At 47.3% G+C, this 25,551-nt stretch overlaps 1 protein-coding gene across 9 annotated transcripts in view; it reads right to left on the bottom strand.

Moving 5' to 3' along the window:
• NTRK3 (neurotrophic receptor tyrosine kinase 3) overlaps nt 1-25,551 on the bottom strand; it is a 420,101-nt gene that overhangs the window by 110,510 nt on the left and 284,040 nt on the right. For all 9 annotated transcript variants that reach the window (XM_075575194.1, XM_075575195.1, XM_075575196.1 and 6 more), the window contains one exon: nt 24,529-24,717. In XM_075575194.1, the coding sequence (XP_075431309.1) occupies nt 24,529-24,717 (189 nt within the window). The remainder of the gene's footprint in view (nt 1-24,528; nt 24,718-25,551) is intronic.

Genomic DNA, 25,551 nt, shown 5'->3' with positions numbered 1-25,551 from the left:
TGGGAAGGGCCGGGCAGTTCTGCAGGCTCCAGGGGCAATGTAAGGGTCATTAAATAGCTCTGATTGGTGGCAGCTGGTTCGTGGTTAATTGCGAGGTAACCTTGCCAGACAGGCCTCTGTGGGTGCAGTGATGCCTAGTTGTGGCATTTATTGGCGAGTGGGCAGGGCTCACTGGGTGGTGGGTACCTCAGGCTTATTCTCACAGCGGACGATGAATCGTCGGAGTGGCCGGGGCTGTGCCGGGTTAGCTTCAGGCCATGGTTCAGCACCATTGGCCTTGCTGACTGGGGGGAACATTCTGTAGGGATTTTGGTATTTACTGTTCTGTTATTGGTATTTTAATAAAACCTGTGGCCGTTGAACCTCCAGACCTTTTCCTGTGTGCGAGTTTTATTGAAGTGTACATTTCAAGGGGTGAGAACTTCTGCATCGAAGGCCAAGTTATGAGAGCGGATTCTTGGTGATAAGAGAAATATTTTGGATTTCTATGGCAGATTCCAAATTTTGCATAAAGTGTGACGTTCTGTGGACTTAGGTCTGGAGCATATTATAGTAGATTTGCTTTTGGTATCAACATATGACGGGCACCAGAAGATTTACATACACTACATAAACAAATTAAGTGTTATGAATATCCAGTGCCGGAGGTACATTTTTTATTATTGTAGTGCTATCCAGATACACAGCGCTTTACAATACACGTGACATAATATTATGAAACTAAATGGGAATAAGCGCTTCAGAGATTAAACAATAGGAAACTTAGTCCCTGTCCTGAAGGGTTTACAGTCTATGTGGTAAGTGGGGAGAACTTACAGAGACAGAAGAAGGGTGTTTTGGAAAGGGCGTCTGCAAGGGTCCAAGGTCAGTGCAAATAGAACTTTGTTACGGATACCAAGGGTAAGGAGAATGATACTGTGGACGATCCTCTTCTCCTTCACAAAGGCTGCAGAGAGGTCGAGCAATATGAGCAAAGTGTAATGAGCTCTGTCATTGGCATCAAGGAGGTCATTAGTTATTTAAGTGAGGGCTGTTTCAGTGGAGTGAGCAGTGCGGAAGCCAGATTGTAGAGGGTCTAGGAGAGAATAGGTGTTGAGAAAGTGGAGCAAGCGAGAGAATACAAGACGATAAAGGAGTTTAGAGGCAAAAGGCAGGAGGGAGACATGTCGATGGTTAGAAAGACTAGTAGGGCCAAGCTTGCTGTTTTTGAGTAATGGTATAACTGTTGCATGTTTGAAGGAGGCGGGAAAGGTACCAGAGTAGAGGGAGGTGTTAAATATGTGTGTGAGAGTAGGGATTAGAATAGGAGCAAAAGGTTTAAGGAGATGGGAGGGAATGGGGTCAAAAGGGCAAGTGGTTTAGAAAGAAAAGGAGATCAGCAACTGAAACATCCTCCTCTGTGACAGCGGAAAAAAGAGTCAAGAAAGGCAGGAGGAGAGTTAGGAATGTGCAGTGACATTAACTCTGATTTTTGTCAGAGCCAGTAAATTTAAAACCTTTTAAAGACTCTTAAAATGTTATAGAAATAATCTATAGAAAAAAATGGAATCATTAAAGCTCATCAATGTGTAAGGAACAGACTGCGGTATATGGCATGTGTTTACATAAAAGGAAATAGATCAAACAAATCACCTGTAACTGTAGGCAATGTTTGTGACTGAACACACGGAATATCATTTTACTCTAGGTGTTTAATAGCTTTGAGCGAGTGGCTTTGTAAACAAATGACCAGGAAACGGTAACAAAGCAAGCTCTAATAATTATTATTTGAACCACGGGAGCAACACAATACATCATCTGAATCTTCCACTCTGTAATTACGCTAATTAAAGGCACTTTGTAGAGTCTGAATACTCATATAAAATAGCGCAAATACTTGGTGTACGTGTAGTAATTTTGGAAACCATAAACCCAAATAACAAGGTCTTCTGGAACTAGAAAAACAATACCCGGGCTAACAAATAAACAGTAAAATCGTTCATCCCAACAACGGGGCGAATATTATACAAGGCTGGAGATGTCCCCGCCGCTCTATACGACAGACAGGACTGGCTAGAAATATTATACAAGGCTGGAGGTGTCCCGCCGCTCTATACGACAGACAGGACTGGCTAGAAATATTATACAAGGCTGGAGGTGTCCCGCCGCTCTGTACGACAGACAGGACTGGCTGGGAATATTATACAAGGCTGGAGATATCCCGCCGCTCTGTACGACAGACAGGACTGGCTGGGAATATTATACAAGGCTGGAGATATCCCGCCACACTGTACGACAGACAGGACTGGCTGGGAATATTATACAAGGCTGGAGGTGTCCCGCCGCACTGTACGACAGACAGGACTGGCTGGGAATATTATACATGGCTGGAGATATCCCGCCGCTCTGTACGACAGACAGGACTGGCTGGGAATATTATACAAGGCTGGAGATATCCCGCCGCATTGTACGACAGACAGGACTGGCTGGGAATATTATACAAGGCTGGAGGTGTCCCGCCGCATTGTACGACAGACAGGACTGGCTGGGAATATTATACAAGGCTGGAGATATCCCGCCGCATTGTACGACAGACAGGACTGGCTGGGAATCTTATACAAGGCTGGAGGTGTCCCGCCGCACTGTACGACAGACAGGACTGGCTGGGAATATTATACAAGGCTGGAGGTGTCCCGCCGCACTGTACGACAGACAGGACTGGCTAGAAATATTATACAAGGCTGGAGGTGTCCCGCCGCTCTGTACGACAGACAGGACTGGCTGGGAATATTATACAAGGCTGGAGATGTCCCGCCGCATTGTACGACAGACAGGACTGGCTGGGAATATTATACAAGGCTGGAGATGTCCCGCTGCATTGTACGACAGACAGGACTGGCTGGGAATATTATACAAGGCTGGAGATATCCCGCCGCATTGTACGACAGACAGGACTGGCTGGGAATATTATACAAGGCTGGAGGTGTCCCGCCGCTCTGTACGACAGACAGGACTGGCTGGGAATATTATACATGGCTGGGGATATCCCGCTGCACTGTATGACAGACAGGACCGGCTGGGAATATTATACAAGGCTGGAGATGTCCCGCTGCACTGTATGACAGACAGGACTGGCTGGGAATATTATACAAGGCTGGAGATGTCCCGCTGCACTGTACGACAGACAGGACCGGCTGGGAATATTGCGGGGTTCGGTGCAGACATGGGGTGCGGGATCTCTTACCTTCTCCTTTGCCATCTCTTCCTGCAGGGTCCCTCATCATGGCGCTGAGGTGTCGAATGGCATCGTGTTGCCATGACAAAGGGGTGTCCCATTGTCATGGCAACGTGATGTAATTTGATGTCATGGCACCATGATGAAGGACCCTGCAGGAAGAGGCGGCAAAGGAGAAGGCAAGAGAGTCACAGCGCCCCGCGCTCTCCCCCGGCAATCCGTTTCATTGTTGTGCGGAAGACAGCAGTGGCACTGTAACAGTGGGGCTCGGTGCAGTAGCAGCAATGGCACCGTGGGCACTGCCATCACGCCGGCACCACCATCACGTTGCACCGCCATCACGCCGGCACTGCACGTCAATAAGGGGAAACGGCAAGTGCCTTTCCCATTAATACATTTTCATATTTGATTTGTAGATGACCTCTTACAAATGCCACTAACAGGGCACTTACAAACATATTTTAAGGGCATCTGTATCCAGAAATAGAAGCGGAAAAGTAAGTAACTTTCATCAAGCGTAAGCACTTGTTAACAGTGCAGCCTTTTGTCAAACCTGTTAAAATTTCTGCAGGGATTCTTTCCTTTCTTTTACGCAGTGCATGAAGCACACATGGCTGCTCTTACTTTGCTGTGCCGCCAGGCTGGCTCCCTCCGGAGGTCTCTGATTGTAGTTTTGAAGTTTTACGAAGTGTGTAAAAATCATTCGTTAATCTCTCCGATTAAATAATGGTTTTGTTATTTTATGACAAATACGTTTGTGGCAAAGAAATAATTGGGCCAATAGGGAAACACGTTTCTATGGATGAGCTCTTAACACTAAGATGGTTAGTGATTAGGAGAACAAAAAAACTATAGAAATCCCAGTTATTACATCTCATTTCCATGCTGTGACAATATAAGTTATCTCAACCTGCAAATTAGTTTGTTATGTTTGTTATGGAACTCCTCCTTTTCTTCATTAATATTGCAAATGTGTAGAAACAAAGGCACATGCTTAAAATGAAAGTTGTAAGTCTTATGAACGCAGCAGTCTCCTAGAGACAATAATGAAACATCACAGCACTGTATAGTCATACGACAATGAGAAGCAGCACAAGGATTCATGAAGAAAGCAAGAAAATGTGTTTACAATCCACTAAACCCGTGAAGACAGGAGGTGAGAGGTGAGAGGTGGTGAGAGGAGGTGGGAGGTAGGTGGTGAGAGGAGGTGGGAGGTGAGAGGTGGGATAGGGGTTAGTGATCATGTAATAAAATGCTATAAAAAGCACTGAATATCATTTTAATCTGCTGCTAATGTGCTTCATAAATAAGCACAAAATGTGTCACTGACAAGGCATTAGCATCCACGTCACTACTTGTACTGTGAGAAATTACCCAGGGAAAGCCTCGTCTAATATCCCTGCATTCCATGTGTTACATGCAAGAATGTAATACTTCATTAAGTACTCTGTTACGCATTGGAGTAATTAGGATACTACATTCTTATTCATCGGAAGAAAGCAGACAAACGCCAAGGCAGCATTAACAATACCCGTCAGAGCCCCTTTCAGATAATGAGATTTGCGTTTAATTATACTGTTTCACCACCAAAAAACAGATCAATTAAAAAAAACACTTACGGGGGCTCAACTTGCAAAGCAGAGACACAGAGCGGGGGCGACTTGCAATGCAGAGACACAGAGCGGGGGCGACTTGCAATGCAGAGACACAGAGCGGGGGCGACTTGCAAAGCAGAGACACAGAGCGGGGGCGACTTGCAATGCAGAGACACAGAGCGGGGGCGACTTGCAAAGCAGAGACACAGAGCGGGGGCGACTTGCAAAGCAGAAACACAGAGCGGGGGCGACTTGCAAAGCAGAGACACAGAGCGGGGGCGACTTGCAAAGCAGAGACACAGAGCGGGGGCGACTTGCAATGCAGAGACACAGAGCGGGGGCGACTTGCAAAGCAGAGACACAGAGCGGGGGCGACTTGCAAAGCAGAGACACAGAGCGGGGGCGACTTGCAAAGCAGAGACACAGAGTGGGGGCGACTTGCAATGCAGAGACACACAGCGGGGGCGACTTGCAATGCAGAGACAGAGCGGGGGCGACTTGCAAAGCAGAGACACAGAGCGGGGGCGACTTGCAAAGCAGAGACACAGAGCGGGGGCGGCTTGCAAAGCAGGGACACAGAGCGGGGGCGACTTGCAAAGCAGAGACAGAGCGGGGGCGACTTGCAAAGCAGAGACAGAGCGGGGGCGACTTGCAAAGCAGAGACACAGAGCGGGGGCGACTTGCAAAGCAGAGACAGAGCGGGGGCGACTTGCAAAGCAGGGACAGAGCGGGGGCGACTTGCAATGCAGAGACACAGAGCGGGGGCGACTTGCAATGCAGAGACACAGAGCGGGGGCGACTTGCAATGCAGAGACAGAGCGGGGCGACTTGCAAAGCAGAGACACAGAGCGGGAGCGACTTGCAATGCAGAGACAGAGCGGGGGCGACTTGCAATGCAGAGACACAGAGCGGGGGCGACTTGCAATGCAGAGACACAGAGCGTGGGCGACTTGCAATGCAGAGACACAGAGCGGGGGCGACTTGCAATGCAGAGACACAGAGCGTGTACGACTTGCAATGCAGAGACACAGAGCGGGGGCGACTTGCAATGCAGAGACAGAGCGGGGCGACTTGCAAAGCAGAGACAGAGCGGGGGCGACTTGCAATGCAGAGACACAGAGCGGGGGCGGCTTGCAATGCAGAGACACAGCGGGGGCGACTTGCAAAGCAGAGACAGAGCGGGAGCGACTTGCAAAGCAGAGACACAGAGCGGGACGACTTGCAATGCAGAGACACAGAGCGGGAGCGACTTGCAAAGCAGAGACACAGAGCGAGAGCGACTTGCAATGCAGAGACACAGAGCGGGGGCGACTTGCAATGCAGAGACACAGAGCGGGGGCGACTTGCAATGCAGAGACACAGAGCAGGGGCGACTTGCAAAGCAGAGACACAGAGCGGGGGCGACTTGCAATGCAGAGACAGAGCGGGGGCGACTTGCAATGCAGAGACACAGAGCGGGGGCGACTTGCAATGCAGAGACACAGAGCGGGGGTGACTTGCAAAGCAGAGACACAGAGCGGGGGCGACTTGCAATGCAGAGACACAGAGCGGGGGTGACTTGCAAAGCAGAGACACAGAGCGGGGGCGACTTGCAATGCAGAGACACAGAGCGGGGGCGACTTGCAAAGCAGAGACACAGAGCGGGGGCAACTTGCAATGCAGAGACACAGAGCGGGGGCGACTTGCAAAGCAGAGACACAGAGCGGGGGCGACTTGCAAAGCAGAGACACAGAGCGGGGGCGACTTGCAATGCAGAGACACAGAGCGGGGGCGACTTGCAATGCAGAGACACAGAGCGGGGGCGACTTGCAATGCAGAGACACAGAGCGGGGGCGACTTGCAATGCAGAGACACAGAGCGGGGGCGACTTGCAAAGCAGAGACACAGAGCGGGGGCGACTTGCAATGCTTTCATGCTAAATATTTGCCTTTATTTGAAGAAAGACAGAAGTAACAAGGTGCCTCTTATCTCAGATGGTTTCTTTGGACGTGACCTTTCTACCCTTAAATGACCCTTTCCTCCTGGCCTTAGAATGTGATAAGGAGGATTTGCAGCCTAATCCTGAGTATCACTAACAGATGGGAGCTGGGGAGAAAATAACATTTGAAATTCATGAAAAGCATCACTGACATTTAAGCGGTAAATCCATTGCCGTGAACGTTCTTTTAGTGCGTTGCTATTCCATGTATACACAATTGTGCTTTTGAGCTCTGAGAATTTTAATAAGTTATGGGTGCTGAGCGAGGCAGACACTTTATTATTGCGACATTCTACCTTATATTGTTTTCCTGACAAGATCCGAATTCACATTAAATAAATGCGTTATCCTATGGCAGAGTCTTAGAGCATACTTTATACGTCTGTTTATGCTCTTTATCGGCGCAAAACAAAAAATAAAATTGCATTTCATAATTCAGCTTTTAAAAATATAATGTTTTTGACAGTCTTCTGAAAAGGTTAAATATTTAACCTTTTCTGTGCTGCAGCCGTGATCAAATGTCTGCCACTGGCCACCGCAGGCTGGTAACAATGGAAAGGGGCTCCACTGGGCAACAAGCATCCCCCGGCCGGGACATTCCAGACACTGCAAGGCGTAAGAGCCACGGTGCAGAACCTGCGGTGCAGAAGCTGCAGTGCCAAACCTGCAGTGCAGAACCTGCGGTGCAGAACCTGCAGTGCAGAACCTGCAGTGCCAAACCTGCAGTGCAGAACCAGCGGTGCAGAACCTGCGGTGCCAAACCTGCGGTGCAGAACCTGCAGTGCCAAACCTGCGGTGCAGAACCTGCAGTGCCAAACCCGCGGTGCAGAACTAGCGGTGCAGAACCAGCGGTGCAGAACCAGCGGTGCAGAACCTGCAGTGCCAAACCTGCGGTGCAGAACCTGCGGTGCAGTACCAGCGGTGGCGATAGAACCTGTGGTGCAGAACCTGCAGTGCAGAATCAGCGGTGCAGAACCAGCGGTGCAGAACCAGCGGTGCAGAACCAGCGGTGCAGAACCTGCGGTGCAGAACCTGCGGTGGCGATAGAACCTGTGGTGCAGAACCTGCAGTGCAGAATCAGCGGTGCAGAACCAGCGGTGCAGAACCTGCAGTGCAGAACCTGCGGTGGCGATAGAACCTGTGGTGCAGAACCTGCGGTGCAGAACCTGCAGTGCAGAACCTGCAGTGCAGAATCAGCGGTGCAGAACCTGCGGTGCAGAACCTGCAGTGCATTTACAGTCGTAGCACATTACATTCCCAGAAACAGCTCATGTCCCATAATAACTAAGAATATCATATGGTTTCCATAGGATTTAATGGCAATGTTGGGGCAAAATATCATTATATATCCCACCAGAGAGAACCATGAAGCCGGATATTAGGTATTGTCATTGTACCAGGGAGACGCCATTATTTTCTGCCCCAGAATGTCTTATTATCTGTCTCATCCTCACTCACTGTATCGTCTCCTTCCCAAGGGACGGCAGTGACATCGGCAGTGACATCGGCAGTGACATCATCAGTGACATCATCAGACTGACCTGTCCAAGCAAAACACTTAAACCGTCTTTATTCTGATCGCCTTGATTAGCAGCTATGGTAAAATATTTATTATAGGGTTTCAGGATGGGTGGGCAGGGGCCGGGGAAGAATGATGTGCAGCAGCTTTACTGTGTGGAACGGGTCATGTTGGGGAGTGGGAGTTACTGAATGTATTACATTTTATGGGGGCTCTATGTATAATTCTGGGGGAATGCTTTGCAAGGGAGAGTTGTCTGCGTTGGGTCTGTGTTATCAAGCATTCTCCCCATTGCCATGAGCAACATACAGAATCATGTACTGTATATATTGTATCTTAGCACTCACATAGGAATGATTGGGAAACACAATGCAACCATCAGAAGCTGACACATTAATCATTAAAGGAACATATACAGAGATCGGTCTTCCATTCGGTAAAAGCATTTCACATTAATGATTCAACAACTCAAACCCAACCACCAAACCATTAAGCGGACAGGATGCTGCATATCATTGCTCGGTACCTCGGTAGTTCAATTTGTTACAGACAACAGTTTACCACAGTTTAACCAACATCATTTAAACAAGATTTTAATTGATTTCTTTTTACTTGAGGCAGCAGGAAATAGCATTTTCTACAACCCAGGCTTGAATACGCATGGGGAAATGGTTCAAGAAGCATCCTGGCTTAGCAGCTGTTCTCTCACATGGAGGGAAAGACAGCGATAGCTTCTTAGCAAAAAAATCTATCGAGAATAGACATAAACTCACAATAACAGTTGCTCAATTCTCAGGGGCAATTTAGATATTTATTTAGGCAGAATGCAAATAGCGGATTCATTGAAGTCGTATTTCTGAGATTAAAAAGCAAAAATATACTCACAGCTCTGCAATATTATGAATACAACTACCAAACACATGAGCAATTATTAAAGATGCTTCACGTTTACTTGTGATAAATACATTTTCCAACACGTGTGTAAATCTGTCACTTTGTGACACAGCAGCTCAATCCCTAATCTTTGAAGTAAAAGCACCTAAATCTCCCAAAAAGCACATGGTCATTTTCTGTCCAATTTAAAATTGCTCCAACTGTGTTATTAAGGATTTTTCCTTATACTGTACAAACCACAAAAAAAAAAGGAGCAAGAATGTAACATTTGGGTGATCAGTGAGAAGCCTCCGGTGCCTTTAATATGAAAAATACAAATAATTTCTTTTAATGTAAAGAGATTTTTAGCATGTTTGTAAGAACTAATCGGCTTTGAGCAATGGTGAAAGCATTAGAAGAAAACTCTCAATGCACTGGATTTACTAACGTAACTTGGCAATGCCACTTACACAGTAAGTCAGCAGTTCATCAATAACCACCGTGACTTCACATAGCTGACAGTTGTCTAGTGTGTACCTGTCAATCCATAATCATGAAATGCTACAGTTGCAGTTTCTGCTCTTTGACGAGCCTCAGAACTTCAGTTAATATTGTGCTACATATTCATGTTTGTGTGTGCCTTGGTATCTCAGACAATGAGGATTGCTTCAATCATAGTCAAAGTGTTTCAAATTCTCTCACTGCACTGTTCATTAAGAGTGGTATCATTTGGAGTCATCGATGGGTCGCCAATGGTCCACACTTGTCCTTAAGGACAACTTGTCGTGTGCGCTAAACTCTTTGTATATTTTTATGTGACTTGTAATGCTGCCAATTCCTTTTTAGGAAGTTCCCTTCGGAACCAAATCACAAAGCATGTATCCTAAAACTGCACAGTATTGGTATTCTATATATCAGAGTTTACTTGTCATTTGTAGATGTTCATCTATTACTTAATGCGCCCCCATATTGTACAGTATCTACGATGTTATATTCAGTATTGTGCAAATTTACCAACATTCTGTTCGCCGGTTCGTAAAATATTCGCTCGAACTTTTTAGCTAAATAAGTTTGGGTGAAATGTTTAACGCGTTGAGGCGAAATTCTACACTTTAAACAAATGTTGAAATGTTGAGGGGAGAGAGGCAGGTAGAGAGGGGGAGTACCAAATTACTTATACTCCTCCAAGTCAGTCATGTATATTCCATGTGGAGAGATACTTGTGAGCGCACCTGAGATACTTGCTAATTAAGCTCAATTAAAGATGTGAAATATATTTCAATGTTTAAGTTAACATATTTTCCAGCTACCTCTGTACCTGAAGTATAAGTGACTCTCCCACGTTCCCTCAGAAGTCCTATTTCATGATTATGACTATGTCTGGATTAAAAATGGTGAATTTACGACAAAACGGTCTAATTTTGCGAAGCTGCTGTTGTCTTTAGATGGCAGAATATGGCACCCTGGTGAACACTTGCAGCAAAAGGATAACAACATCATCCTTATATATTAAAGTGTGTGGCTTTCCATTCTGGCCGGCATTATTACACACTCTATATGGCCAAATCCTTTTATCTATCGGTACCTTCCAAGCCCACATAGAATAATGCAATGAGCATCTTTCCTGTTTAGAGAAAAAAGACACTCCTTCGTAAGAAAGAAGTAATTGAGGAAACAAATTTTAAAAAATGAGTACATTTGTTGCTTCTGAAAAATCTTGTTAGTTGTTAACTAGTGGGGCGTGTGACCTACATTATTCTGCTGCAGAAGAATACAAATAGCAGCCTGGCGCACGCACTTATGCAAAAATAATATTTATTCAGCCCAAAAAGCAACGTTTCGGCTGGCAGGCAGCCTTTGTCGAGGCGAGGGCTACATTACACGACGTGCTGATAGTATTATTAGATTTCAATATTTTTGTATTACTACCTGTGTTTGAGACCCCCCTATGCAGAACCAATACAAAGTTACGGGATTCAGACTAGAATGAAATCAGAATTTTAGGCTACACTCAAAGGACAAACTTTTACTGTTGATCATTAACTACAAATATCTTGCACTAGAGATTTGTTATATTAAAAAGCACTGCAATTACTTAGATCAACTTACTGTATTATTCATAAGCTCAAAATTAATTATTGAAATATCATTGTTATTACCGGAAAGGTAATAAAATACCTCTGTCTCACCCCTCCCGGTCTCTGATTAAATCAACAGCTTCACATGATTTTAAGCTATAGATTTGTCTTGTATAATATGAGGTTCAGGGATAAAGTGGCATTATTAAGAGATATATAATAAAAGCGCTCCTTCAGTTTTAGCTACCTGACCCACAGAAATAGCAGATCCTTCTCTCACCTGCTGATATCTTTCTGATGTTTCATTGATCCGGAAAGTTTTCCAGCTGACACTAAACAGTGATTATTAACATTACTTAGTAGCTTTGTGTTCTGAATGGGAAAATCATTTCTGAATTTAGTTTATCATATATGGCAAGTTTTTAATAAAGCCTACAGTTTTATAGATGCAGATACTGTATATAGATAATACGATTTTGCAGAATTTACATATTTAAGCTACAGAATACATTGATGGTGTACATGTAAACAAGAATGGTTATCATGCAGGGGTGGACAAAAATATACAATATTTAGGAGCCAGGCAGAGTTTTTAGGAGCGCGGGGGGGCACACTCGCTCACATACAGACGCTTTCACACTGTCATACACTCTCTCATACAGACACACACACAAACACTCTCTCATACAGAGACTTTCTCTCACATACAGACACTTTCTCTCTCATACAGACACTTTCTCTCTCATACAGACACACACACAAACACTCTCTCATACAGACACACACACAAACACTCTCTCATACAGACACACACACAAACACTCTCATACAGACACACACACAAACACTCTCATACAGACACTCCCTCTCCCTCTCTCCTGCATTTAGAACAGGGAGGACTAAGACCCGTAATAGAGTGCGCGTTCTTTCTCCGCTGTGCGCGTGCGCGGCACTTATAATTGGCTGTGTTAAGCCTGACTTTATATACTTTGGCCGCGCGCACACGGCAGATCGGAGGAAAGATTCTGTATCGTGTCTTTTCACGCTGCTTCCACGTGACGTCACACTCCGGTAACCAAAAGGCTGTGAAGCTTTCATAGGTGCCAACAGAATAGAGATAAATAACTCAATAAATAACCTGTACAATCTGTACATGAAGGTTAGTAAACGTGGCTGGTATCACGTATAGGAACGTTTCGCCTCCCGGTATTAGGGCTATGCTGTTTGGGAAGGTACACACACACACACACACACACACACACACACAGTGATAAACCAGTTTTATACTAACAGGAGGCAGAGCCCGTCTGGGAAACAGTGACGCCATCATAGCCACGCCTACCCATGCACGTCATAGCCATGCCAACCCATGCACGTCATAGCCATGTCAACCCGTGCGCATCATAGCCACGCCTACCCATGCACGTCATAGCCACGCCTACCCATGCACGTCATAGCCATGCCAACCCGTGCGCATCATAGCCACGCCTACCCGTGCGCGTCATTACCACGCCTACCCGTGCCCGTCATAGCCACGCCTACCCGTGCGCGTCATAGCCACGCCTACCCGTGCGCATCATAGCCACGCCTACCCGTGCGCATCATAGCCACGCCTACCCGTGCGCATCATAGCCACGCCTACCCGTGCCCGTCATAGCCACGCCTACCCGTGCGCGTCATAGCCACGCCTACCCGTGCGCGTCATAGCCACGCCTACCCGTGCGCGTCATAGCCACACCTACCCGTGCGCATCATAGCCACGCCTACCCGTGCGCCTCTTAGCCACGCCTACCCGTGCGCGTCATAGCCACGCCTACCCGTGCGCGTCATAGCCACGCCTACCCGTGCGCATCATAGCCACGCCTACCTGTGCACGTCATAGCCACGCCTACCCATGCACGTCATAGCCACGCCTACCCGTGCGCGTCATTACCACGCCTACCCGTGCCCGTCATAGCCACGCCTACCCGTGCGCGTCATAGCCACGCCTACCCGTGCGCGTCATAGCCACGCCTACCCGTGCGCGTCATAGCCACGCCTACCCGTGCGCATCATAGCCACGCCTACCCGTGCCCGTCATAGCCACGCCTACCCGTGCGTGTCATAGCCACGCCTACCCGTGCGCGTCATAGCCACGCCTACCCGTGCGCATCATAGCCACGCCTATCCGTGCGTGTCATAGCCACGCCTACCCGTGCGCATCATAGCCACGCCTACCCGTGCGCATCATAGCCACGCCTACCCGTGCGTGTCATAGCCACGCCTACCCGTGCGCATCATAGCCACACCTACCCATGCACGTCATAGCCACGCCTACCCGTGCGCGTCATTACCACGCCTACCCGTGCCCGTCATAGCCACGCCTACCCGTGCGCGTCATAGCCACGCCTACCCGTGCGCGTCATAGCCACGCCTACCCGTGCGCGTCATAGCCACGCCTACCCGTGCGCATCATAGCCACGCCTACCCGTGCCCGTCATAGCCACGCCTACCCGTGCGTGTCATAGCCACGCCTACCCGTGCGCGTCATAGCCACGCCTACCCGTGCGCATCATAGCCACGCCTACCCGTGCGCGTCATAGCCACGCCTACCCATGCCCGTCATAGCCACGCCTACCCGTGCGCGTCATAGCCACGCCTACCCGTGCCCGTCATAGCCACGCCTACCCGTGCGCGTCATAGCCACGCCTACCCGTGCCCGTCATAGCCACGCCTATCCGTGCGTGTCATAGCCACGCCTACCCGTGCGCATCATAGCCACGCCTACCCGTGCGCATCATAGCCACGCCTACCCGTGCGTGTCATAGCCACGCCTACCCGTGCGCGTCATGGCCACACCTACCCGTGCGTGTCATAGCCACGCCTACCCGTGCGTGTCATAGCCACGCCTACCCGTGCGCGTCATAGCCACGCCTACCCGTGCGCATCATAGCCACGCCTACCCGTGCGCGTCATAGCCACACCTACCCGTGCGTGTCATAGCCACGCCTACCCGTGCGCATCATAGCCACGCCTACCCGTGCGTGTCATAGCCACGCCTACCCGTGCGCGTCATAGCCACACCTACCCGTGCGCGTCATAGCCACACCTACCCGTGCGCGTCATAGCCACACCTACCCGTGCGTGTCATAGCCACGCCTACCCGTGCGTGTCATAGCCACGCCTACCCGTGCGCATCATAGCCACGCCTACCCGTGCGTGTCATAGCCACACCTACCCGTGCGCATCATAGCCACGCCTACCCGTGCGTGTCATAGCCACGCCTACCCGTGCGCCTCTTAGCCACACCTACCCGTGCGCATCATAGCCACGCCTACCCGTGCGTGTCATAGCCACGCCTACCCGTGCGCATCATAGCCACGCCTACCCGTGCGTGTCATAGCCACACCTACCCGTGCGTGTCATAGCCACGCCTACCCGTGCGCATCATAGCCACGCCTACCCGTGCGCATCATAGCCACGCCTACCCGTGCGTGTCATAGCCACGCCTACCCGTGCGCGTCATAGCCACGCCTACCCGTGCGCATCATAGCCACGCCTACCCGTGCGCATCATAGCCACGCCTACCCGTGCGCATCATAGCCACGCCTACCCGTGCGCATCATAGCCACGCCTACCCGTGCGTGTCATAGCCACGCCTACCCGTGCGTGTCATAGCCACGCCTACCCATGCGCGTCATGGCCACGCCTACCCGTGCGCATCATAGCCACGCCTACCCGTGCGTGTCATAGCCACGCCTACCCGTGCGTGTCATAGCCACGCCTACCCATGCGCGTCATGGCCACGCCTACCCGTGCGCATCATAGCCACGCCTACCCGTGCGTGTCATAGCCACGCCTACCCGTGCGTGTCATAGCCACACCTACCCGTGCGTGTCATAGCCACGCCTATCCGTGCGTGTCATAGCCACACCTACCCGTGCGCATCATAGCCACGCCTACCCGTGCGCATCATAGCCACGCCTACCCGTGCGTGTCATAGCCACACCTACCCGTGCGTGTCATAGCCACGCCTATCCGTGCGTGTCATAGCCACACCTACCCATGCGTGTCATAGCCACACCTACCCGTGCGCATCATGGCCACGCCTATCCGTGCGTGTCATAGCCACACCTACCCGTGCGCGTCATGGCCACGCCTACCTGTGCGCGTCATGGCCACACCTACCCGTGCGCATCATAGCCACGCCTACCCGTGCGCATCATGGCCACGCCCGTCTATTGCTCACAGCACTGAACTCTATACACACAAAACGTGTGTTTCCCGTGCACGAGCTGTAGCACTCGCGCGCGCATGCACGGACGTGGCTACTATAAAACCAGCCTTGCTCTGACCCCTGTAACTAGCTTCCCCCCAGATCGCTGTTTAGCTCAGCCCCCCATTCCCGCGTGACTGATGCCTCCTGCTCTTCTATCTCGCCTCCCCTCCCCCTTACAGGCTGTAACTGAACCTGCCAATCAGGTCAGCCCTCACTGTGTGCAGCCCAGGCCCCAGGGGGGGCATTTTAGGCGCCCGGGATATTTCCATCCCTGGTTATGTGTATATAGCGATATGAATTTATATACCGCGTGGCCTTTTCTCTCAGTCATTTTTTGCAATTCAAAATAGTTTTCTTTTTCTACCTTAATGGGCCAGGCCAGTGGGAACAAAGCACTTCAGAAGCAGAAATACCCTCTCGGACCACAAACTGACAGCAAAAGCTGCTGATATTTCTAAAGTCGAAAAAGTTAAAATGAAACGCTGAGGTTTGGCAGCGCTAATTGCTCAATTTCCATGTGGAAACCCCTCGTGTGGCTTCATTTTAACTGTCATTGATTGTACGTGTCTCTCAGCTGCAGCGGCCCAGGCCGGGATAACATCAGCATACACAATAAGGCGTGCAGCGTCCGCCTTACGACCTCTGTCACTTACCTGCGTTACCTGTGACCATGCACACACAATCTGACATTAACCATGATAACCCTTTATCACAGACAATAATATATATATATATATAAATATATATATATATATATATATATATATAATGTGTGTGTGTGTGTAGAGGTATCTGTACCGTGTTAGTCGAGCTTAATAATCAAAAACGAATAGACGATACAGTTCTGTGGCTAACGACACACATATATATACACACACATATACACACACATACTGTATATATATATACACTCTTACATCACTAACATTCAGGGACCATTTGACACCTCAAGTCATAAATCGCATACAGCACTTGATTTAGATCCTTGCACAAGGAGAAGTAGAATAAAGGAAGTGTGTGTGTGCGTGTGTGTGCGCGTGTGCGCGTGTTTCGCATACAATATCTTCTCTACTTTTTCTTTCAATTAAAACGCTCTATTATTGTTACAATGTTTCTAAATGTAATATATCTTCAACGGCTTTAAAAAAATAAAGGCAGAAAATATGTTACTAAGCAATAAATAGAGGCTATACAATGCATACTGTCTCCTTAAGAGCCACCTATGTCTTCATGTGGAAAGAAAGAGTGATCCAATTCCAGAGGTGCACTAATCGTGGGTATATTTATATATATATTTCTTCACAAATCCAGGGGGAGCACAGGAGATGATCAACAGGAAAAGACAAACAAATCTCTCAAAGTGCAGGTGTACAGCAGTGAAGTAATGCAGATCTTGGCTATTGTATGATCACACTGTGTTGTGAGAAGGCATCAGGAAAACACTGCCACAGTTTGGGAGTTTATTTAGCCAACACAGTGTGAGTAGGCATCATACACGAGCGAATATCTGCATCACTTCACTATTGTACAAGACACCTGCACTTAGAGAGATTTGTTTGTCTTTTCATGCTGATCATCTCCTGTGCTCCCCCTGGATTTGCGAAGAAACATTCAGCCTTTTGGGACTAACAGAGAAAGTCCCTACCCTACCCTACCATGGGGTCTGAGCAGTGAGTTACAACTGTATATATACACATATTATTATCTTCACTTGATTTTTCACTATATATTTAAGTATTGTGCACATTATTGCTTAATTGGTAAACACCATATATGTGTTTGCACGTTATATCACTGCTCTATGAGAGCGCCTAAATGAATCACTTTTTTGTCTACATATATATATATATATACACACTTGATAATGACTCTAGAGGGGGCGCCAAAACATTGGGCCAACAGAATAAATGTTTTGCATATTTTTGGTGTGCTTAACCCTTTGTTATACTGCTGCGGCACAGTTTATTCGAGCATTTGCCCGTTCTGTGCCGCAGCAGTAGCCTGGCGCGCGCCCGAGTGTGACGGGCGCGCGCCGAAGCAGCGGAAGAACGCCCTCCGATCGGGGCGCTCTCCCTACCGCTGCCGGGTCCGCCGGGTCCCCCGGAACCCCCTGCCGCTGTCCCGCGATCGCGGGACACCAGGGCTCCCTCGGGGAGCCCCTGGACACGCGTGCAGGGGGCGCACGCTCCTGATGACGCGTGACCGCACGTCTATGACGCGCGGCACGCCGAGGGGCGGCCACTAGCAAGCCGGGAGATTTCCCGGCTTGCGGTACCGACCACACTTCAATAAAGTGTGTCGGTAGTGTATATGTATCTGGTTAGCAGAACATCCTTCAACACCGGATAATCTCCTCCATCCTCCCGATTCATCTCCCGGTGGGCATCGGCTGCCTTCCCGCTCAGCTGGGGGGACAGGTAACGGACCCAGTCAGCCTCAGGCAGGTTATGCAGGAAGCACTGTTGTCAAAGGATCGTAGGAACCCATCGATGCTGTCCTTTTCCTTATCGAAGCAGGAGAAGGTGTGGTACATAAGACGGGGATGCAGGCTTCTCCTGGGATGGGGTTGGGGGGTGCTGATCTGGCCCGTAGCACCTCTAGCATGACCATCTTCATCTCTACGGTGGCATCTGGTCCCAACGCCTCTAACACTCCCACAATCTCAGCAGCCAGGGTAGGGAGAGCCACCGGGGGTGCGGGATCTTCCTTACTCAGGCTTCCTCCAGACCATCGGTGGCTGAGTGAGTCTGGGTTTCATACCTGACAAGGTCATCAATCAGGTCTTTTTTGTTTCGTCCCTCCATTGGGGTTCATACCTTTCACAGGGGAGAGGGACCAATCATTTGCCCAACAACTTGTAACTGGTTGCCATCGTCCGGATCGGTCAGTCTGCGATGTTGCAGAGGCATTGGACAAGCTCTGAGGGTTACCAAAGCATCTGTGAGCCCTGCAGTCTCGAGGGTCGAAACTTATCCTGTCCGAACTACCTCTGAGTAGTTCAGCCCTGAACCTGGCGATCCCACCGCTGCCACCAGATAAGCTAGTCACTGGATACCAGGACTCTTTCAGAGGATAAAGCACCAGACAGGACACAGAGATCAAATAAACAGGTGTTTATTTTGTCCGGAGCTTACAGACGCAGTACAAAGTCCCAACAGAACTATACTTTTAATATGCTAGTCTCTGGGCCCCTACCATCACACAGAGGAAGTCGATGAAGTACCCATCAGACATGCTTAAACCCATGCACTCCATTTGTGAGCACATAATAGTTAATCGCTTTTCATTTATTTAAAAATAACGGGGGATGCACGAGAGAGGGGGTTCAGGGTACTCTTTATTTCTTTTTTGTGCTTTTCTATACACAATAGTTTTATCACAATGCACTGTACAAAACCCACGGAATGTTCTATGGATGTAAAATTATTGTATTAGCGACATTCTATTGGGGTACTTGTACTTTCTAGTGCATACCTGTTTGTGTGTGTGTATGTACACAATACATATCTACATATGTGTGTGAGCTTATAAATACACACTATACATCTCTATATACTGTGTATGTTTGTATATATATATATATATGTGTGTATGTGTATCATACAATTTCTTTGAAATATTGTAACATATTGTAAAGATCGTGCGCTGGAATGAAAGCGTTGCACACTGCCGTGTAACTGCCTAGCTGTTAATGTGTGACTTTCCTGCACTGAGATAAGAGAGTCTCTCAGCCAGGATTGCTTTGTCCTGGGCAGGAATGAATTACTTTTCCATATTAGATGAGCACATGTTTTTATTGAAGACTTTCTCACAACAGCTTCATTTCTGTTGGTTCCAGTTGAGAAGTTTTGTTTTTATTGCACAATTAATTGTTTTCTTGCTACACTGTTGCACTATTTTTTTACTGCACACCCTGTCTTAAAAAGCGTGTGGCACAAAAGAAAATGAGCACATTAACATAGTGCATGTAAAGGCACTTAAAGAAATGTATATGTAGTCTAGCCTCCGGCCGCTACTTATTTCCTCGGGCCCTACCATTGTAAGCCCTGTTAGGTACAGGTTAATTCCTCCATAAGGCCTTGTTTGCTATTGCAGCCTCAGATGCAGTAGCTGTATCTAAGGGCAGCCAGCAACAGCCAGAGAGTGTCAGCCTGGGGGAGGTAGAGACTGGGTGTCATGCTGGATTGTGATGACCTGTCAGTATCAGACCTGCTGTTATGGGGCAGGGTTACAAGCCCAACCCCAGGGTTTAAATACTGTCTCTCTCCTCCCTCTGTGGAGTGAGCAACAACTTCCCTGTGTCCCATAAGGGGGCATCCGGAGGAGCACCATGAAGGAAGAAGCTTGGATGGGCCTCAAGCCTTGAAGTGACCTTCATAGGGGAAGCAAGGAAAGTGATGTACCTGCTGTGTAAGATCCTAAACACTGCAATAAATACCATGGAACCATATACCAGTGTGATTCACTGCCTTGGGCTAAAGAAGGGTGTCAGTCTGGACCATCCTACTATCCAGAGGATCCACACTGACTGGAAGCGCTGCAACCAATGAACAAAGGTACCCTGTAAATCCTGTCCTGATTATTTCCCACGCCACCACGGAAGTGCTCAGCCCTCCTGTTACCTCACGGATATGCACCTTTCTAAACCAAAAACACTAGTAGCAGACCAAATCTCACTTAGGGTGGGGGTAAAGGGGCTACATATATATAGTACACAAAGGTCTGTTAATTCAGTGCTAATAACCGGCCGTTATTTTCCCTGAAGTAAACGCGTTTCCACAAAGCGAATTACCGCTGCAAGTCTCATTAGCATAAACTTAACACAATGTTAAATTAGCATCGCCTTGCGTCAAATAGCATGAGCTCTTATCTAGAGGTGGCGTGGCTCCCATCCAGACCCTGAAATGTGCGTTTTGGAGAGGGAGAGAAAGGGGGGAGGAGAGAGGGGTAGTGGACAGGGAGGGAAAGGGGGGAGAGCAGACAAGGAGGGGAGGGGGAGAGCAGACAAGGAGGGGAGGGGGAGAGCGGACAAGGAGGGGGGTGGAGGAGTAGTGTTGGGTGAGTAGTTGGGGGGGAGTACTGGTTCAGCACAGAGGTATTTCTCCACATTTTGTTTGAAGGAGTGTGTATAATTCACGTAGGACTCTCCCTTATTTAAACTGCTGTTAGTGACCCTTGCAGATACATGTTAACGCTTAATGAAGTGTTAACTTGGGTTAGGGCCATGTTAAAGCAGCAGAACATGAAATTAACAGAACAGTTTTTTTTTTTAAATTATTACTGGATTGAACTGTTAATTTCAGCTCTGGAGACCCCCTGCTTCTAGAAATACTTACCTTGGTAGGGGGGTGCCGGTTCCCAGTGCAGTTTAAATGTCCCACTCACGCTGGCCATAACGGCTTCCTATTGGCCCATGTGGAACGGGACATGTAAATGCCGCCATTATGTTAGGCACACAGTTCCCTAGCTGCAGGGATACAGGCAAGTATCTCTGGAAGCAGGGGGTCCCCGGAGCTGAAATGAACACAGTTCCGCTCAGGAGACCCCCTGCTTCTATCCTGTAATTAAAAAAATGTAATAATAATCATTAAACACAATGTCGCCTGTTCTGCTGCTCTAAGTCAATAACTGACCTCTAGATCTGGGCATTATTTGTCACAATGCTGTGTCACTTGCCAACAGATGAATGACTGACAGCACCCTCAAGCAGTATACGTTACCTAAAGTAAACCCTTATTAAAAACAAATACCACATTATCTAATCATGTCGCCCAAAGAAGGTGGATTCACACGGGCCTGTTAAGTGATAGGGCAAATATCTCAACACTAGCTAATAACATGTTAAAAATAGGAAGGAAATGCAGTGTAAGCAGAACAGATCAGTGCTCTAAATGCTGTTAATCAGAGCTGATTAATGTATTACCCCTTGGGCAGGAAAGAAAGACATTTGCATGCTGCCAGGATAGATTTATGTCTCATTCACCCAGAGTTCCTTAGTGCTAATTTGCTTTATTACACTGTATTAACCCCTTTAACTCATTGCACTGCCAGACCCTTAGGTCGTATAGGGGGGCTGTTGTTTAAGGGGAGGTAGTTCAGCCACCGAAACACAGCAGAATGATATCAGTTCTAGGGGTGTCTGCCTCCAGCGTCCCCGGCACTTTCTCCTGCACATCATTTCAATTCTGGCAATGGAAAATGAATGATACTTTTAATACAAAATGCCTGTCATTTATTTATTAGCTCGAACTATATGTGCTCCAGCTTCAGCTGTATGCATTATAAATCAACGGTATTCCCAGACATTAAAAATATATCCAAGTCATAATGCATTATGCAAAGAACATATTTATTAATGCTAAAGGTTTTTATTCCTTCCTCTTTTCACTAAAGAACAGTTTTTTGTTACCTACTATATCATGGGCGGCCAACTCCAGTCCTCAAGGGCCACCAGCAGGCCAGGGATTAGGAATATCCCTGCTTCAGCACAGGTGGCTCCATGTCATCCTAACTGAGCCACCTGTGCTGAAGCAGGGATATCCTTAAAACCTGACCTGTTGGTGGACTGGAGGAATTCCATGATACTGAGTGTTCAGAGGTTCGTGGTTTGCTTGGCACAGACATGAAACATGATGACAGTGCTATTGAGCAGTCAGATAGAATAACTGTAAGACTAATACATTCAGGCTGGAGGGAGAATTATTATACACAATTTCTCATGGACTCTGATAAACCGGCGGGCAGTCTTAATTTGGAGCAAAAAAACTTTGACTTGTTCTCACTCTGTTTTCCAAACACCTGAGCAAGTCAGTTACAACAAGGCACTTGAATATAAAAGCGGGTAACATACTGTATATACACGTTCTTCTTTCTGATGTGCAATTCTGCTCTCTATTTATTTTATTTAAAGCGATCGAAAGATCGATGCGCCAAAGATTAATGTAGCGTGTACAGCTGCTCAATCTTGCATATTTTTTAAGTATTATGGAAGGTGATTATTCACATTCGACAAATTAAATATACAGAACACGGAACAGCAAATGATTGCTCAGTAATGATGTAGCTTTTCTCGAGAATGGATTTTGGGCAAAAGATTCTGAGAAAATTCCAATGTTTTTAAATAACATCCTAATTATCACGACCTTGAAGATAATGTAATCAGTACACGCCGCCCCGACCCGTCTTGTGAGGTTCGGGTCCAGCTGTAGGAAATCTGGTTGATTGAGAGACGTTCCCTGTGCAAACACAACTTATATGCAACCAGAAAATGAGCCCCTCCCAGTCACCTTGCAGACTTCAGGTTTATTAAACAGAGGAAGTTACCGCTGCAATTAGTATTTTTATGCTGTCTACAGTCATGGTTCCTTTTCTATGCTGTAGGCTCTTTGTAAGTGGTACATATAACACAGATACATAGCCATAGTAACTGATGCACAGCACACACAAACCTTTCTCCACCTGGCCCGTGTACTGTGTGTTGCAAATATATGACCAAGTACAATATAAAAGATTTCAATCACTGCAAGAGCTTCCAAAGTCACGCCCCACAATGCCTTGCCGCTGTGGATGCAAAGCATTGTGGGGAGCGACTTTGGAAGTTCCTGCTCTAATTGCCAGTTATACACCCCACCATAAGGTGCCGTATTAAGTGCGCAGTTCCAAGACGGGCTCAGGAGCCCGCTATACTGCCTGAGATTACAGACTGGTTGCCGAACCCCTTGCGGACATCTAACTGACCCCTAGGTATTCCCAAACCTCCTGATGGGAATCACTGCCCTAGGGGTAAAAATATTCCTCTGTTATAACAGGGAGGGGGGTACAAAGAGGCACGTGGAGAATAGCAGTAAGCAGTTTCTTTTGCAATATCCGCTCTTACATTAGCATCCACAAAACTGTTTTCAATATTTCATCTGTGACTCTATTATGCTGAACTAAGTGGAAAGAAATAAGCATCCGTCATCATGGACCACAAGCAATTTCTGTTAGTATTGGGATGACAGAAATCTATATTACACCAATGTTCTATTAACGGCGCATTAAGGATATGCGCTTGTTTTTCACTGGCTGTAATTTAGCAGCACTTATAGGCACGCTCTTTTATGAAAAATTAACCTTGTAAGCAAATAAGCAGAATAGGAGCTAGAGAAAGGGCAGCGTTTTGATAGAAGATATCTTTGCTATTCAATACGTGAAAAAGGAATCCGATTATTAGACTGAAAACTGTAGCATGTAAAGGAAAAATTGCAAACAGCATGGGAATGTAACGGGCTTTACTAAGCTGGCCGTCTGATCACAACCTAAACAGAACAAGAACAGTACTTGCAAACTTTCATTTACTGAGGAGGTACACAGATAAAATCCATTTGTACATATATGACCTGAGTGTGCTGCCGAGTGTGCTGCTGAGTGTGCTGCTGAGTGAGCACCGTTGTGACAGGTAGAAAGAACTGAAGTTCTGCACACATTTGTGTGAATATAAGTAATATATTTTGCCTTCAGTAAGGGTGGACACTTCCTCTTGTGTTTTGGTTTAGGGTCTGTAAAAAAATGATGGAAAAAATCGTTCTTTCTTTTTTTAAATGTGGTAATTTTTTGATATAAAAAGAAATAGCCGTGTTGGTCCAGCTGCGCTGGTGCAGAATAAATAAGTACTTCAGTATTAGTTGATACCATTTTAATATCAAGACTCCGAATGAGCTTCCAAAGTTCAAAGTTCAAATATACATCCTTCGTCACACAGCTGACTTATTTCACATTTTTTGTTAGGCCTTTTGGAATTAATTGTCAACATGTGATTTATGGACTTTAAGCAATATGTGTAAGTCACCTTCTTGCTTTAAAAATTGCTTTCAGACAGTAAGATTTCCAAAGAGGCCAAGTTACAAATTGCTATTTAAAGCGTTAAATATATATATATATTTGCTTGATCTGTGGTATGTTTATGTCTCTTTGTGCCGGCATGTCTAAATGTAGTAGTACCATACACGGTTATGTGACTAGATTTAATACTTACACGTGTCTGGCTTGTGGCAGTTGTGGCCTTGTCGGAAATACTGTGGGTTTTCAATAACCGGGATGCGTGTCATTCCAATCACCACGGTATCCGGTCCGGCATCAAGAGATGAGGGTGTCGTTATGCCGTGGTTGATATGATGCAGAGGACTGGCGGAGTCTTCTTCCCCACTGATCACGGCCACGGGACCTAGGACAATCGCAGAGTAACGGAACAATAAATTAAGGGAGCACCCACAATCTGACGCCCGTATTTTCATTTCATTCAAGGTACCATTTGTCTACCTGGGCATATAATAAATGAAGATGCATTTAGGAAGAATGATTTTTAGCATTGCAGGGTTTCGGTGGCTCGAATTGTCCTGTACAATTCCTAAAGTGAGGGGAACCAGCCTCAGGCGAGGAAAATCCCGCGGGTGCAGCCAACACACACAGACAAACTAATTCTTCACAGAGCAGGTCTCCTCACAGACCGAGATACACAGCAGCACTCTACTCACACGTTCATAATGACATTCTCCTTTAATGTGACAGCCAAGAACAGTGGAAAGACAAAGTTTCAGGTCCCATATGGACCTGATGAAAGATCCATATGAGACCTGAAACTTTGTCTTTGCACCGTTCTTGGCTGTCACATTAAAGGAGAATGTCATTATGAACTTGTGAGTAGAGCTCTGTGAAGAAATCCTTTGTCCAGTTGTCCTGTAAAACACTCTAGGGCACATGTATCAAGTGCCAGTATGGGCTGAACAGGCGTTAACACCAGAACGGGTGCGATAATCTGTGCCTGCAATTCATGCATGTGCCCTTGTGGGCCATATTAACTAAACAGTGCTATTCCATAAGACACCTCATGGACCATTCAAGTCCATATGCCATACGATGTATTTAGACACTGGAAGGCATCTTATATAATAGCATCGCTTAGTTAATATGGGTCTACACGTATATGCAGTCTGCAGCATCAGGTATTGGACCCACCAGGTGTTTCTGAGACTTCCTGTGCCATACAGCCTGCATCGGC

The sequence above is a fragment of the Ascaphus truei genome, chromosome 18 (assembly GCF_040206685.1).
Source record: "Ascaphus truei isolate aAscTru1 chromosome 18, aAscTru1.hap1, whole genome shotgun sequence".
Classification (NCBI taxonomy): domain Eukaryota; kingdom Metazoa; phylum Chordata; class Amphibia; order Anura; family Ascaphidae; genus Ascaphus; species Ascaphus truei.
Note: the sequence above shows the minus strand (reverse complement) of the source record. Positions and strands in the feature narration are given on the sequence as shown.